The 17,582-nt window shown below is 39.4% G+C and overlaps 1 protein-coding gene across 1 annotated transcript in view; it reads right to left on the reverse strand.

Annotated features, from left to right (window-relative positions):
• Positions 1 to 10,696: 10,696 nt before the first annotated feature.
• LOC110531264 (myelin transcription factor 1) overlaps positions 10,697 to 17,582 on the reverse strand; it is a 56,781-nt gene continuing 49,895 nt past the window's right edge. Inside the window, 6 exon segments of the mRNA XM_036988882.2 lie at positions 10,697 to 12,604; positions 13,388 to 13,531; positions 13,690 to 13,793; positions 15,636 to 15,727; positions 16,092 to 16,313; positions 16,956 to 17,039. Coding sequence (XP_036844777.2) covers positions 12,461 to 12,604; positions 13,388 to 13,531; positions 13,690 to 13,793; positions 15,636 to 15,727; positions 16,092 to 16,313; positions 16,956 to 17,039 — 790 coding nt within the window. The 3' untranslated portion in view covers positions 10,697 to 12,460.

Below are 17,582 nucleotides of genomic sequence, written 5' to 3' on the forward strand. Positions count from 1 at the left end.
TACAGTGTATGGCACCTACACACATATAGACACAGAATACAGTGTATGGCACCTACACACATATAGACATAGAATACAGTGTATGGCACCTACACACATATAGACACAGAATACAGTGTATGGCACCTACACACATATAGACACATACATAGAATATAGTGTATGGCACCTACACACATATAGACATAGAATACAGTGTATGGCACCTACACACATATAGACACAGACACAGAATACAGTGTATGGCACCTACACACATATAGAATTAGACATAGAATACTGTGTATGGCACCTACACATATAGAATTAGACACAGAATACAGTGTATGGCACCTACACACATATAGAAATAGACATAGAATACAGTGTATGGCCCCTACACACATATAAACATAGAATACAGTGCATGGCACCTACACACATATAGACATAGAATACAGTGTATGTCCCCTACACACATATAGACATAGAATAGAGTGTATGGCACCTACACACATATAGACACATACATAGAATATAGTGTATGGCACCTACACACATATAGACATAGAATATAGTGTATGGCACCTACACACATATAGACATAGAATATAGTGTATGGCACCTACACACATATAGACATAGAATATAGTGTATGGCACCTACACACATATAGACATAGAATATAGTGTATGGCACCTACACACATATAGACATAGAATACAGTGTATGGCACCTACACACATATAGACATAGAATACAGTGTATGGCACCTACACACATATAGACATAGAATACAGTGTATGGCACCTACACACATATAGACATAGAATACAGTGTATGGCACCTACACACATATAGACATAAAATACAGTGTATGTCACCTACACACATATAGACATAGAATACAGTGTATGGCACCTACACACATATAGACACAGAATACAGTGTATGGCACCTACACACATATAGACATAGAATACAGTGTATGGCACCTACACACATATAGACACAGAATAGAGTGTATGGCACCTACACACATATAGACACATACATAGAATATAGTGTATGGCACCTACACACATATAGACACAGACATAGAATATAGTGTATGGCACCTACACACATATAGACATAGAATATAGTGTATGGCACCTACACACATATAGACATAGAATATAGTGTATGGCACCTACACACATATAGACATAGAATACAGTGTATGGCACCTACACACATATAGACATAGAATACAGTGTATGGCACCTACACACATATAAACATAGAATACAGTGTATGGCACCTACACACATATAGACACAGAATACAGTGTATGGCACCTACACACATATAGACATAGAATACAGTGTATGGCACAAACACACATATAGACATAGAATACAGTGTATGGCACCTACACACATATAGACATAGAATACAGTGTATGGCACCTACACACATATAGACATATAATACAGTGTATGGTACCTACACACATATAGATATAGAATACAGTGTATGGCACCTACACACATATAGACATAGAATACAGTGTATGGCACCTACACACATATAGACATAGAATACAGTGTATGGCACCTACACACATATATACATAGAATACAGTGTATGGCACCTACACACATATAGACATAGAATACAGTGTATGGCACCTACACACATATAGACACAGAATACAGTGAATGGCACCTACACACATATAGACATAGAATACAGTGTATGGCACCTACACACATATAGACACAGAATACAGTGTATGGCACCTACACACATATAGACATAGAATACAGTGTATGGCACCTACACACATATAGACACAGAATACAGTGTATGGCACCTACACACATATAGACATAGAATACAGTGTATGGCACAAACACACATATAGACATAGAATACAGTGTATGGCACCTACACACATATAGACATAGAATACAGTGTATGGCACCTACACACATATAGACATAGAATACAGTGTATGGCACCTACACACATATAGACATAGAATACAGTGTATGGCACCTACACACATATAGACATAGAATACAGTGTATGGCACCTACACACATACAGTGCCTTGCAAAAGTATTCGCCCCCCTTGAACTTTGCGACCTTTTGCCACATTTCAGGCTTCAAACATAAAGATATAAAACTGTATTTTTTTGTGAAGAATCAACCACAAGTGGGACACAATCATGAAGTGGAACGACATTTATTGGATATTTCAAACTTTTTTAACAAATTAAAAACTGAAAAATTGGGCGTGCAAAATTATTCAGCCCCCTTAAGTTAATACTTTGTAGCGCCACCTTTTGCTGCGATTACAGCTGTAAGTCGCTTGGGGTATGTCTCTATCAGTTTTGCACATCGAGAGACTGACATTTTTTCCCATTCCTCCTTGCAAAACAGCTCGAGCTCAGTGAGGTTGGATGGAGAGCATTTGTGAACAGCAGTTTTCAGTTCTTTCCACAGATTCTCGATTGGATTCAGGTCTGGACTTTGACTTGGCCATTCTAACACCTGGATATGTTTATTTTTGAACCATTCCATTGTAGATTTTGCTTTATGTTTTGGATCATTGTCTTGTTGGAAGACAAATCTCCCTCCCAGTCTCAGGTCTTTTGCAGACTCCATCAGGTTTTCTTCCAGAATGGTCCTGTATTTGGCTCCATCCATCTTCCCATCAATTTTAACCATCTTCCCTGTCCCTGCTGAAGAAAAGCAGGCCCAAACCATGATGCTGCCACCACCATGTTTGACAGTGGGGATGGTGTGTTCAGGGTGATGAGCTGTGTTGCTTTTACGCCAAACATAACGTTTTGCATTGTTGCCAAAAAGTTCAATTTTGGTTTCATCTGACCAGAGCACCTTCTTCCACATGTTTGGTGTGTCTCCCAGGTGGCTTGTGGCAAACTTTAAACAACACTTTTCATGGATATCTTTAAGAAATGGCTTTCTTCCTGCCACTATTCCATAAAGGCCAGATTTGTGCAATATACTACTGATTGTTGTCCTATGGACAGAGTCTCCCACCTCAGCTGTAGATCTCTGCAGTTCATCCAGAGTGATCATGGGCCTCTTGGCTGCATCTCTGATCAGTCTTCTCCTTGTATGCGCTGAAAGTTTAGAGGGACGGCCAGGTCTTGGTAGATTTGCAGTGGTCTGATACTCCTTCCATTTCAATATTATCACTTGCACAGTGCTCCTTGGGATGTTTAAAGCTTGGGAAATCTTTTTGTATCCAAATCCGGCTTTAAACTTCTTCACAACAGTATCTCGGACCTGCCTGGTGTGTTCCTTGTTCTTCATGATGCTCTCTGCGCTTTTAACGGACCTCTGAGACTATCACAGTGCAGGTGCATTTATACGGAGACTTGATTACACACAGGTGGATTGTATTTATCATCATTAGTCATTTAGGTCAACATTGGATCATTCAGAGATCCTCACTGAACTTCTGGAGAGAGTTTGCTGCACTGAAAGTAAAGGGGCTGAATAATTTTGCACGCCCAATTTTTCAGTTTTTGATTTGTTAAAAAAGTTTGAAATATCCAATAAATGTCGTTCCACTTCATGATTGTGTCCCACTTGTTGTTGATTCTTCACAAAAAAAGACAGTTTTATATCTTTATGTTTCAAGCCTGAAATGTGGCAAAAGGTCGCAAAGTTCAAGGGGGCCGAATACTTTCGCAAGGCACTGTATATACATAGAATACAGTGTATGGCACCTACACACATATAGACATAGAATACAGTGTATGGCACCTACACACATATATACATAGAATACAGTGTATGGCACCTACACACATATAGACATAGAATACAGTGTATGGCACCTACACACATATAGACATAGAATACAGTGTATGGCACCTACACACATATAGACATAGAATACAGTGTATGGCACCTACACACATGTAGACATAGAATACAGTGTATGGCACCTACACACATATAGACATAGAATACAGTGTATGGCACCTACACACATATAGACATAGAATACAGTGTATGGCACCTACACACATATAGACATAGAATACAGTGTATGGCACCTACACACATATAGACATAGAATACAGTGTATGGCACCTACACACATATAGACATAGAATACAGTGTATGGCACCTACACACATATATACATAGAATACAGTGTATGGCACCTACACACATATAGACATAGTATACAGTGTATGGCACCTACACACATATAGACATAGAATACAGTGTATGGCACCTACACACATATAGACATAGAATACAGTGTATGGCACCTACACACATATAGACATAGAATACAGTGTATGGCACCTACACACATATAGACATAGAATACAGTGTATGGCACCTACACACATATAGACATAGAATACAGTGTATGGCACCTACACACATATAGACATAGAATACAGTGTATGGCACCTACACACATGTAGACATAGAATACAGTGTATGGCACCTACACACATATAGACTCAGAATACAGTGTATGGCACCTACACACATATAGACATAGAATACAGTGTATGGCACCTACACACATATAGACATAGAATACAGTGTATGGCACCTACACACATATAGACATAGAATACAGTGTATGGCACCTACACACATATAGACATAGAATACAGTGTATGGCACCTACACACATATAGACATAGAATACAGTGTATGGCACCTACACACATATATACATAGAATACAGTGTATGGCACCTACACACATATAGACATAGTATACAGTGTATGGCACCTACACACATATAGACATAGAATACAGTGTATGGCACCTACACACATATAGACATAGAATACAGTGTATGGCACCTACACACATATAGACATAGAATACAGTGTATGGCACCTACACACATATAGACATAGAATACAGTGTATGGCACCTACACACATATAGACATAGAATACAGTGTATGGCACCTACACACATATAGACATAGAATACAGTGTATGGCACCTACACACATATAGACATAGAATACAGTGTATGGCACCTACACACATATAGACTCAGAATACAGTGTATGGCACCTACACACATATAGACATAGAATACAGTGTATTGCACCTACACACATATAGACATAGAATATAGTGTATGGCACCTACACACATATAGACATAGAATATAGTGTATAGCACCTACACACATTTAGACATAGAATACAGTGTATGGCACCTACACACATATAGACACAGAATACAGTGTATGGCACCTACACACATATAGACATAGAATACAGTGTATGGCACCTACACACATATAGACATAGAATACAGTGTATGGCACCTACACACATATAGACACAGACACTCACACATTTGTTTTACTCTCCTTGTGGGGACCAATCACTTGATTCCCATTCAAAATCCTATTTTCCTACTAACCCTAATCCTAACCCTAATCCTAACCCTAATCCTAACCCTAATCCTAACCCTAATTCTAACCCTAACTCGAATTGTAACCCTAAACCTAACCCCGTTAAGCGTAAGTCATAGTCCACAGATGCTAGAGCGCGAAAGTCCGGAGTCCCATTGTGACATAGCTACAGGGTTCTGAGACCATTATCCAAGGGGACGTACAGCCCGAACCCACAATCCCCCACAATCCGGTAAACTTCCTCTTTTCATTTGAATGTGTTGACAGTTAGAGAAATGGCTTGAGCCACGCTGAGAATTCGAAAAGTATGAAAGCCAACTGTCCAATATTCTAAAACACTCCTGTGCGTACACATTTTGGATTCAGATAGACGATTTAGCCTAAAATAGTATTTTTCCTTGTGGGAACCCGCAAAATGTCCCCAGTTGTCTGAATTCTTCTTGTTTTACTATTCGTGTGAAGACGGACTTCTGGTCCCCAAAAGAATAGCGAAACCAAACACACACACACACACACTAATAAATGAAAGCGACAGATACTATTGTCTATAATTCTTTATTAATGTTTTTATTTATTTTTTATTGATAACATTAAAATGGTTGATACGCCCACAATAACTGACATCACTTCTCTAGTTTATGACATTGACACAGGAACATGGGAACAAACACAGAGTCACAATTTCAGCCCAACTACAGAGTTAACCTCCAAAAGAAAACAGGAGACCCAGAGGACACACAGCCAAGAGTTGTCTGGTAGCAAAGGAACAACCACCTCTACAAAAGTAACAAAAATCCTTACTATCTATCATTGTGGAAGTGCTTGTAATTTTGGAAGTTTGTAATTTCCAAAAGGATATTAATAATGTGAATGCCTAGAAAATGGCCAGTAGAAATCTCTCTGTAAAAATGGGCTAGCAAGGACAACCCTTGGCTGTGCATTTTGTCACTAACTCTATGTACTATTTTTGTTTGTTGAACTTTTCTTTAATACAACAACAATAACACTGTTCTTTTAATACAAATATATACAGAGGGTTCAACTTGTTTAAAAAATAATGCCCTACACACTAATGCATTGTCTATAATAAAGTTGATTTTCATTTGATTTTTTTCCTTCACAGAAACTGTCCATGCAGTTTGGTACCTGAATCGTCGTAATTAGGTCACAGTTTCTTTCCCATTATAACATATTGATGTTTTGTGTCTCTGTAACAGCGTGAATGTGTCACCACGGCAACAGGCCTGCCTGCCTGTCAAAGACATATTTAAATCAGCTTTTTTTTTTAGAATAGCCACCCAAACCCTCCCTTATCCCCTGAAAAAGGCATCTTCACCCCTGTCAACCTCTTGAGCAGGATTTTGTACCTACTTCTTCAAATGTAAACATACCTTTGCCTGCAATGAGTGGAGAGAGAAAGGCACACATGATAAAAGCACACAGCTTTAAGCTACAGTACCTACAGAGGGAGTTTGGTTTTGGTTTGATTAGCTCAATGACATGTTATACCATTCTACTAGACATGCCTTTCTGCCTTTCATGTGATCTACTTTGATTTTTTTTTATATATATTTTTTAAACATTTTTGAGTTTCTGAATTGGATGAGAATGTTTTGAAGTATAGGCACCTAACGATTGGGTCTCAGGGGTCTCATTCTCATTCTCATTCTCAGGGGCCTCCAGATGTGTACAGCACCTAGCTCGGAATAGGGAACTTTGGGCTATCTTCCCACGTGTTCACAGGGTACTCGAATGTGGCCTTGCCTGTCCTCCTTTTAACTGGTGAAGCAGGCCTGGAAAGAGAAGACACGGGATCTCTGTGTATCCTGGCCTGTCACAGACTAACATATTAGGTCATTTATTTTTTATATATGTACCATTATTCAGGGAGATTCACAGGTATGTGACCATTGTTTATCAGAGCAAACAGACACACTGTGTTTTTACAACCACTACATGAGACCACATCATTCACAACTATCAACTGAAAAGGATCATTTTCACATGCCATGGTACAATCACATGCCATGGTACAATCACATGCCATGGTACAATCACATACCATGGTACAATCACATACCATGGTACAATCACATGCCATGGTACAATCACATGCCATGGTACAATCACATGCCATGGTACAATCACATGCCATGGTACAATCACATGCCATGGTACAATCACATACCATGGTACAATCACATACCATGGTACAATCACATGCCATGGTACAATCACATACCATGGTACAATCACATACCATGGTACAATCACATGCCATGGTACAATCACATACCATGGTACAATCACATACCATGGTACAATCACATACCATGGTACAATCACATACCATGGTACAATCACATGCCATGGTACAATCACATACCATCCATGTTCCTCCGTCACGTTTCATCAGCAGTCATGAACGTTAACATGACCATGTATTTAACCGACCAGTCAAACACCCTGGTCCGTGCCAACAGTCCAGCTTCAGTGCTCCTATCCCGTCCCAATCGACCATTTAGAAAATACTGAACCATTACGAATTCGGAAGACATAAACTCCTTCTATGAAGAATGTGTCCATCACTCCCTATCAAACGGACAAGCTGTTGTCATTAACACTCTTGATTACATTGAGTTCTGTACCGAATCTTTAGAAATGTGTTGGACCCGTCATTTTGCTATTTAATCTCAGTATCTCAGTGCTGTTCAACTAGTTTAAAAGGGGTCATGCCATATCAAATAAGATACGATAATGATCACAACCTTCATACTCTCTTAGTGTTTTATGCGCATGCATTAAAGGGTTCGGGCGAAGAATAAGCTACTTTCTTAACTAAACGCATCAAGAACTCCTTCCTGAGTAAAGGTTACACAATACAGAAGAGGAGAAGCCATTAAAAGGTTTTGACATTCTGAGTAATGGACACATATTTATGCAACAAACACCTCTTCCAAACCAAGAGGGAGATCTCTAATGCAGCAATTCAATCTCCACTCCCACACGTTCCTCTCTTTTCACTTGGAGGGCTTGATCCAATCCCTGCTTTCGCCGCAGGCTTTGGCTAATGCCCTAGTATCATATTATTATGCAGATTTAGTCAGTTCTTTCCAGTAACCTGCGAGCCAAACTCTGCTTCCGCGTCTATAAAAAGAATAGATGGTTTGGACAAAATGTATGGTCTGAAGAGTATTACTGGCATGTATAAAAACCGGATAGCATCAATTGAATCAACACTGATGCAAAGGGCATTCTACATATCAGTGTTTAGATTTACATTAAATATAACAAAACAGGTCAAATACACAGTTCTTTGTTTCTTCTGCTGGGGTGAATACCGATACTTTGCTAGTGACCAAAACCCAGTGTGTTCTAAAAAGTCCATACTCAAATGCTCGCATTTTCAATGGTTTTTAAAAAAGTGCCCAAGAGAGTTTCATTACACTGGCTAAAATCTAATTACACCATCCATGCCCACTAGGTTACCTCATCATATTATCACAGGGTCTCCCACTAGGTTACCTCATCATATTATCACAGGGTCTCCCACTAGGTTACCTCATCGTATTATCACAGGGTCTCCCACTAGGTTACCTCATCGTATTATCACAGGGTCTCCCACTAGGTTACCTCATCGTATTATCACAGGGTCTCCCACTAGGTTACCTCATCATATTATCACAGGGTCTCCCACTAGGTTACCTCATCATATTATCACAGGGTCTCCCACTAGGTTACCTCATCATATTATCACAGGGTCTCCCACTAGGTTACCTCATCATATTATCACAGGGTCTCCCACTAGGTTACCTCATCATATTATCACAGGGTCTCCCACTAGGTTACCTCATCATATTATCACAGGGTCTCCCACTAGCTGCAACAGATCACTCAGAGCAAGTACTACACTTTCCCTACTGGCTTTTTAACATTGTGATCCGTGTTTAAAAACTCTGCTCAGTGGGCTGACATGATCATAACCTTATCATAACGACACAGCACTGCACAATATAGCCAATGTGACTACTATGAAGAGTCCTCTATACGTGAACTCACTCACACGACACTTGAACAAAGAGCCAACCATTTAAGTTAAAACGACAGTCATTTCAGATTCATTACAACAGACATTAGCATTTACAACATGTCGACTTTGGGTCCTTGAAAAAGCACTATATAAGTCCCATGTATTATTATTATTATCATCATCATGTTTGGATCAAGGATAGAGAAGAAAAGGAAACCTAAAAAACAATGACAGTTTTGTTGAGTATCTTTAAAACCCCAGTCATAACCACCTCTAGTCGTCACAACTCTCAAACAACTACTGTTCCTTTGATAAGCTAATACAAGAGAAAAATAGTCAACAATTACACTGGAAAAATATATGTATGTTTCTATTCATATATATATATATATATATATATATATATATATATATATATATATATATATATATATATATATATATATATATATATAGCATTTTAAATTCTATTTATACAGAATTTATATATAGTGTACTTATGGCCATCTTGGCAAAGAAATAAAGGCATCTGAAACAATCCCAACTCTCGGTCATGTCATGTGACGCCCTGGTCATGTCATGTGACCAGACATCGTACATTGCAGAATGCAAAGAATCAGGAAAGAAACTGAGTGGTAGTGGCACTTTGTGCATCAACAAATGTCATCTAGAATAAGGCTACAAGGGCGTAGAAGTGGATGTGATATAAATTGTCAAAGAGGTCATCCTCCTTGATGGTTTAGTTTTTCCTTGAAGATGTCCTTTAAATGTCTTAGACCCAGACATCCAGTCTAGACGGAACATTCCGGAACAGAGCTCTTTGGAGCTTCTGCTCAACACATTGAGAGAAAATAATGAAGAGAGAAAAATAATTTATCAAAAGGCATTAAAACATCTATAGTACATTAAAGATGTTTTGGGTAAGCCAGTGTTGGCCGCTACAAAGCGCTTGGAGAGGTAACATTTGATCCTTATATCTGTCTATTTTCTTAGTCTTATTTTTCCTGACAAAAAGCAAATAAGTCATCGATGACACAAAGCCACTCTGACACCACCAGAACAGTGATTGCTTTCGTTGGTTATTTTGCTTTTACAACTGCTGATATATCTAGGAAAGCCTAAGAAATCAAACAATATTCTATTTATTCTTTCTGAGCATGGTTTTTTAAATTTTATTTAAATATTAGAAACGGATTTTAAGACTACTGATACTCAGCCATCACAACACACACATAAATAACAAAATAAATATACAATCATATCAATATTTAATATGAAATAAATAATCAATACATACTTTCTGTTTAAACCGTGGGTATCTGAAGATACGGATAAAATAAATAACAGAAATGAAGGAGAAAACCTTTATAAAATTATCAAAACATTGTCATTTATAAAATATTTGCAATTAAAAATGTTTACAAATTATTTAAAATAAAATAAGATATATAAAATAATCAGGTGTGGACAGTTGTCTAAATAGCTTTTTAAATATTGATGTAGAAGACTCCCTATTTTAAATCTTTATGGCCATTATCGATCAGCAGGGTTGCATTTTTTGATTTACTAACTATACATTTATTTTTATTTTTTATAAATAGACCAAATCAAATAAAATACACATAAAATGACAATACATTACAATTTGCGTATTCACACATGTAAATAATTTCTATAACAATAAATATTGTACCACAAACTAACAGGAATAGACAAGTGTGCACTCCATTACCATCACCGTTCAGTTCAAAGAAAGAAGGCTGCATCTGTTGCTCTCAGATCTTCCAGCAGATATATAGAGAAGGTTGTTGATTTTCAGAAGAGGAAAAAGAAACCAGTGATTTGTGACTTAATCTTCGCTTGAAGAGCTGTGGAGTCATGTTGACATCTTGCTGCAGTAACAACACTAAGCACATGAACCATTGCTCAAGAAGACCCCAGAGTTCAGGGATTCTCCATTCACTTCTACACAATAGGAGTGCTGTAGTGCTCAGTATCACACACTACCCACTCATACACAAGCACTCTCACCTTATCCTGCCCCAGAACAACATTTCTGAAGCCTTCGTGTCTTCTCTGGGACACAATGTGGACAGTTTTCCAGTGTGTTTTCTTCACCTCATGTCGGCAGGTCATACCCTCTGTCTTCTCTGGCATCATACCACTACTTCCATCCTTCGTTCTTTCTTTCTTTCATCTCCAAATTGTTGCTGAACTAAACCTTGATTTACAGTATGAATTGGGACAGTCAAAAAGATACCTCCGAAACAGAGATACCTCCAAAACAGAGATACCTCCAAAACAGAGATACCTCCAAAACAGAGATACCTCCGAAACAGAGATACCTCCAAAACAGAGATACCTCCAAAACAGAGATACCTCCAAAACAGAGATACCTCCAAAACAGAGATGCCTCCAAAACAGAGATGCCTCCAAAACAGAGATGCCTCCAAAAGAAAGATGCTTCCAAAACAGAGATGCCTCCAAAACAGAGATACCTCCAAAACAGAGATGCCTCCAAAACAGAGATACCTCCAAAACAGAGATACCTCCAAAACAGAGATACCTCCAAAACAGAGATGCCTCCAAAACAGAGATGCCTCCAAAACAGAGATGCCTCCAAAACAGAGATGCCTCCAAAACAGAGATGCCTCCAAAACAGAGATACCTCCAAAACAGAAATACCTCCAAAACAGAGATGCCTCCAAAACAGGACATACATGAAAACGATGAAGGTAACATAAAACAAAGAAACAGATATATATATTTTGTTCATCAATTCAAACCGAAGGATTTGGTTCCATTCCACTTCCTCCTTCCGATCCCAGCAGCAGCAGGTTTGGATTTTGGTCCTAGTTACGTTTTCTTCTTTACAGAATGCTCCCTGGGTTTAATTTAAGTTGCCATTTATAAAACCTGAATGCCCTTTTTATATTCGTATTCTCTTTAAATATACTCTAGTCTCTTGATGCCACCTCTCTCCTTTTAGGTGGCTTTCACTCTTCTTCCTTGTGGAGGTTTTCACACCTTGATGCTCTTCACAGCCTTGTTGATGCTCTCCAGCAGAGCCTTGTTCTCCGGGTTCTGGAAGCACTCCTTGTTGGTGTACATGTCAGTCAGGGTGCTCACGTATCTGTCGAAATTCTGCTCAGTGATTGGCTCCTGCTGTGATGCGAAAAACAATGAATTTTGTTTGTTAGTGTGTTTGTGTTAGTGTGTTTGTGTGTTAGTGTGCTTGTGTGTTTGTGTGTTTGTGTGTTTGTGTGTTTGTGTCAGTGTGTTTTTGTTTTTGTGTTAGTGTGTTAGTGTGATTGTGTGTTTGTGTTTGTGTCAGTGTGTCAGTGTGTTAGTGTGTTTGTGTGTTTGTGTTTGTGTCAGTGTGTTTGTGTTTTTGTGTCAGTGTGTCAGTGTGTCAGTGTGTTAGTGTGTTAGTGTGTTTGTGTTTTTGTGTTTGTGTCAGTGTGTTTGTGTTAGTGTGTTAGTGTGTCAGTGTGTCAGTGTGTTTGTGTTTGTGTCAGTGTGTTTGTGTTTTTGTGTCAGTGTGTCAGTGTGTCAGTGTGTTAGTGTGTTAGTGTGTTTGTGTTTTTGTGTTAGTGTGTTAGTGTGTTTGTGTTAGTGTGTTAGTGTGTTTGTGTTGGTGTGTTAATGTGTCAGTGTGTCAGTGTGTCAGTGTGTCAGTGTGTTAGTGTGTTAGTGTGTTTGTGTTTTTGTGTTAGTGTGTTAGTGTGTTTGTGTTAGTGTGTTAGTGTGATTGTGTGTCAGTGTGTTTTTGTGTCTGTGTGTTAGTGTGTTTGTGTTTTTGTGTCAGTGTGTCAGTGTGATTGTGTGTTTGTGTGTTTGTGTTAGTTTCTGTTCAGTGTGTGTATTAGTATGTGTCTGCATGTTCGAGACTCGGCCACAGCTTTATCAGTACTGTATCTAACAGTATATAAATGGTTTATAACTCACCATGTGTGGGATGCGGATGTTGGCCAGGCTGCGGATCAGGGCGTGGCTGAGGCCAGATAGCTCCATGAAGAGCGTCTCGTTCTGCTCCTCAATCAGCTTGTTCTCCACCTCAATGTTCTTCAGGTTCTTCTCCATGGATGAGATCTGCACCACAGCACAACAGTTATTTACACATACAGTATATAGATTTTCTTGAGCTCAGGCATTTTACAATAAATCACAATGTAAGGGGTATGAGGTTTTAAAACATGAGCGTTCACACACACACACACACACACACACACAAACACACACACACACACCTGTGTTTGCAGGTTCACCATGTCTGTCTCCATCTCGTTGTTGGTCTCGTTGAGCTCATTGATCTCCTTGTTGAGATGCTTGATGTCCTCGTCATTGTTCAGAACTACAGGATGGAAGAGAAGAGGTGATTGCGATGCGTAAGGTTATAAGAGGGGACAGGAGAAATGGGCCATCCTAGTTTGATAAACTGTACCCAGCTAGCACATAATGTAGCGAGAACCATATGTTTCTTAAAGCTTGGCAAGAGCGTGGTTGTCCTATGGTTATTTTACATACAACCTTCCCACAACTTTCTGGGAACGGTGCAGGATAGTTGCTTGGCTTTGGAACGTCCTCAGGACGTATAAGGAACGTTATATTGATTTATCATTTATATTTTCTTGAATTTCATTACTTGAACAGAACGTTTCCTAAAAGTTCAAATATGGTGACATTTAATTAACATGTTGGTAATGTTTTAGGAACATTCTCCAACCGGTTTGACATTGGGAATGTTCTCAAATAGTTCAGAGAACGTTAAGAAACAACATTCTCCTTTGAGTATTTGAGTACTTCAGCGTATCGTTTCCTACAGGTTCCCCTCATGGTTCTGTTTAAAGTACTGTTCTCAAATTGTTCCGAGAACTATAAGAAAACTTTCCATAAAAACCACAAGAAAACTTTAGTAATGTTCATAGAATGTTCTAAGAATGTTATTTAAAAACATTCCTGTCGCAGAATCAACAAAACTGTCTCTTCCTCTCTCTTGTTAAGTGTGTTCAGGTGTGTTGGCCGCGCCCACTAATTGACCACACCTGATCTTAATGAGTGCTTGTTTCCTTTAAAACGGGGTCTGTTTGAATAGACTACAATGAACAGCTTTGTATACATAAAACAACATGGCATGCCATCTCCATCCTGGTGTCGCAATGGACTAATTCCATGCATAGAGAGCAGAAGATTACAGGTCTGAATCTCACTGATGCCATGCCACAATAAAAAAATATGTTTGCATGATTAATGCCAAAGGAAAATAATTTCCATGTGTCCTATCCAATGATTCATATTTATATATATACTCTAGATGACTAATAGGGGATGCTGTGTTGAAGCCACTGCACCTCCATCTTGGCACTCCTCCACCGTTATAAAACATATTTTGAAAGCTTTAGAAATGCATTATCCTTTCTCTTGTTAAGTGTGTTCAGGTGTGTTGGCCGTGCCCACTAATTTACCACACCTGATCTTAAAAAACTTATTCGGGTTCGGTGTCCCTTCCACAGAACGGTTGAGCTAACGTAGGCTAATGCGATTAGCACGAGGTTGTATGTAACAAGAACATTTCCCAGGACATGTCCCACTACAACAACAAAAATACTTAAATGTCATGTCATTTTTACATTTAATTGAAATGATGTAGAATTCCATTCATTCCTTTGAAGGACTGCTCCTACTGGGGAGTACCAATATGGCCGACCAGTGGTTTCAAAGCCTCTCAATGGCCAATAGCTACAGTAGCATCAGCAATCCAGAGTTTATATACATCATTGGTCCTATCTGTGCCTGGAGTAAAAAAAAAAAGTTAACCCCAAAATAAGTTATCAGTGTTATTAAAAGTCTTAAAGAAACATTCAGTGAACGTTTTAAGGAAGCTATTCAAAAACCTCTAAATGACCTATATTTGATAAAAACTCCCAGATTTTTTTTTTAAGGAACCAGAGTAAAACATTCTCAGAACCTCTCTGCTACCAAAGATAAACGTTCCCAGAACATAGGAAATGTTCACTTCTTTTCTCAGAACGCCAAAAGAAAAATGTTCAGATTAATGTATGACTTCGTTCCCACAACCAATGTGAAACCAAAAGCATACGTTCCCACAACTTCCAAGGAACCAAATGTGCTAGCTGGGTATTGACTAGACATTGACTGTCACATAAAGGTATTCCCTATTCCGTTGTTCTCTTACCGTCACTGGCCCTGAACTTGGTGCTCAGGTATTCATCTCCAGGGATCTTGGCTTTCTTTCTGGCAAAGGAGGCTCTGGGACAGCCAGAGAGACTACAAACAGGAAGAATAAAGATTGTCAATTTCATCAAGTTGAGTATTTAAAACCATGAATGAACCACAAAATGATACATTTAGAATTGTAACGCAATCAGTGGTAATCATTTGTCTGTCAGCTGCCCTGAGTTCTGTGTTGTGATTGGTCCATACCTGCAGTGGGTGTGGAAGCTGGCCTGTGTTCTGTGTTGTGATTTGTCCATACCTGCGGTGTGTGAGAAAGCTGCCCTATGTTCTGTGTTGTGATTGGTCCGTACCTGCGGTGTGTGAGGAAGCTGGCTTGTGTTCTGTGTTGTGATTGGTCCATACCTGCGGTGTGTGAGAAAGCTGCCCTATGTTCTGTGTTGTGATTGGTCCGTACCTGCGGTGTGTGAGGAAGCTGCCGTTGGCGTGTCCTGATCCATCACAGCCGGGGGTGGGGCAGTTGGGGGCCTCCGTCTTGAAGGCCTTCCAGGAGAATGGGTTACCATTGAGCATCCCCTCTTTCTGCCTGCGGGCAGCCAGCGGGCACCCATAGGCACTGCGATGAGTGGCGTACTTCCCACTGATGTGACCCAGGCTGTCACAGCCTGGCACGGGGCATCTGTAGGGGAGAGAGGGAGGGGAAGAGAGAGAGGTGTAAACGTTAGTATATCTATAGATATAAGACTCATAGAGAGAGATGGGATGGAAAGCACAAGGTGAACGGTACATATAGTTATAACATAATGTCATATATTTAGTACATATGTGTAAGACGGCCATTACAGTAGCTAGTACTATTTCACTATGGGTCCAAAAACATGGCCGATTAAAAAACAAAGTGTTACTTCTCCGTCGTAGGTTTGCCATTATAGGTACTCCACTATAGGTTCCTCTACCTGTTGCATGGCATCATGTTGTGGTTTCATAACCAAGCACATTCAACAAACACAGATGCCAAGGTCTTTTTATTGGCTGTCGTCAACAAACATTTAGAGTTGACGACAATTTCAGAGAAATGCGAGATGTCATTTTTTGATCTACACTGCAATACACTACAATGAACTACAGTACTATGAGTTAGCACAGGCGGCGCAGTGCGTCTCAGCCAGGTGTGATGTCATCTCTAGGAGACAGACTGGGGACAGGTCATCCTGCCTCTGCACGAAGGTCAGGGTGACTGCCTTAACTTTTTGAAAGTGACTTTTACCGTATATCCTAATTGGAAGAAAAAAGGGCCGTGGCTTTCTTTAGTGGTACGAACTTTAAGAGCTCGGAGTCCTCCTTGTCGTCCTTGGTGGGAGATGTTTTTAATCCACCTTTCTTGGCACGGGGGCACCCAGACAAACTGAAAACACAAAGTATGAAGCCGATAAAAAAAGGGTGGAAAAACACCTTGAACAATCGTCTTCTATGGTGGAGACGTTACTGTTTGACAACAGGGATGGAACATTATATGGGAAGCATCTTAATGTTTTGATTCCAATGCCGAAAGAAAGTGCAATGTTTTTTTTAAATAAAAAATAACAAAAGAAATCAAACAGCTATTTGAAATCCAACAAAGTAGTAAAAAAATCTAAAAAACTTAAGCATATACATAAAAAAATAAAATAATAATAATAATAATTTTCACAATTGTGTTTGGGTGTATGAGTCCTGCCTGAAACTACCATGATCTCTTTCTAAGCTTCTCTGGCCTTGTGTGTCTGTGTGTGTGTGAGAGAGAGAGAGAGAGAGAGAGAGAGAGAGAGAGAGAGAGAGAGAGAGAGAGAGAGAGACCGAGAGAGGGAGAGAGAGAGAGAGAGACAGAGAGAAACAGAGAGAGACAGAGAGAAACAGAGAGAGACAGAGAGAGACAGAGAGAGAGAGAGAGAGACAGAGAGAAACAGAG

This window comes from Oncorhynchus mykiss, chromosome 9 (assembly GCF_057628025.1).
Source record: "Oncorhynchus mykiss isolate SJ-2025 chromosome 9, ASM5762802v1, whole genome shotgun sequence".
Classification (NCBI taxonomy): Eukaryota; Metazoa; Chordata; class Actinopteri; order Salmoniformes; family Salmonidae; genus Oncorhynchus; species Oncorhynchus mykiss.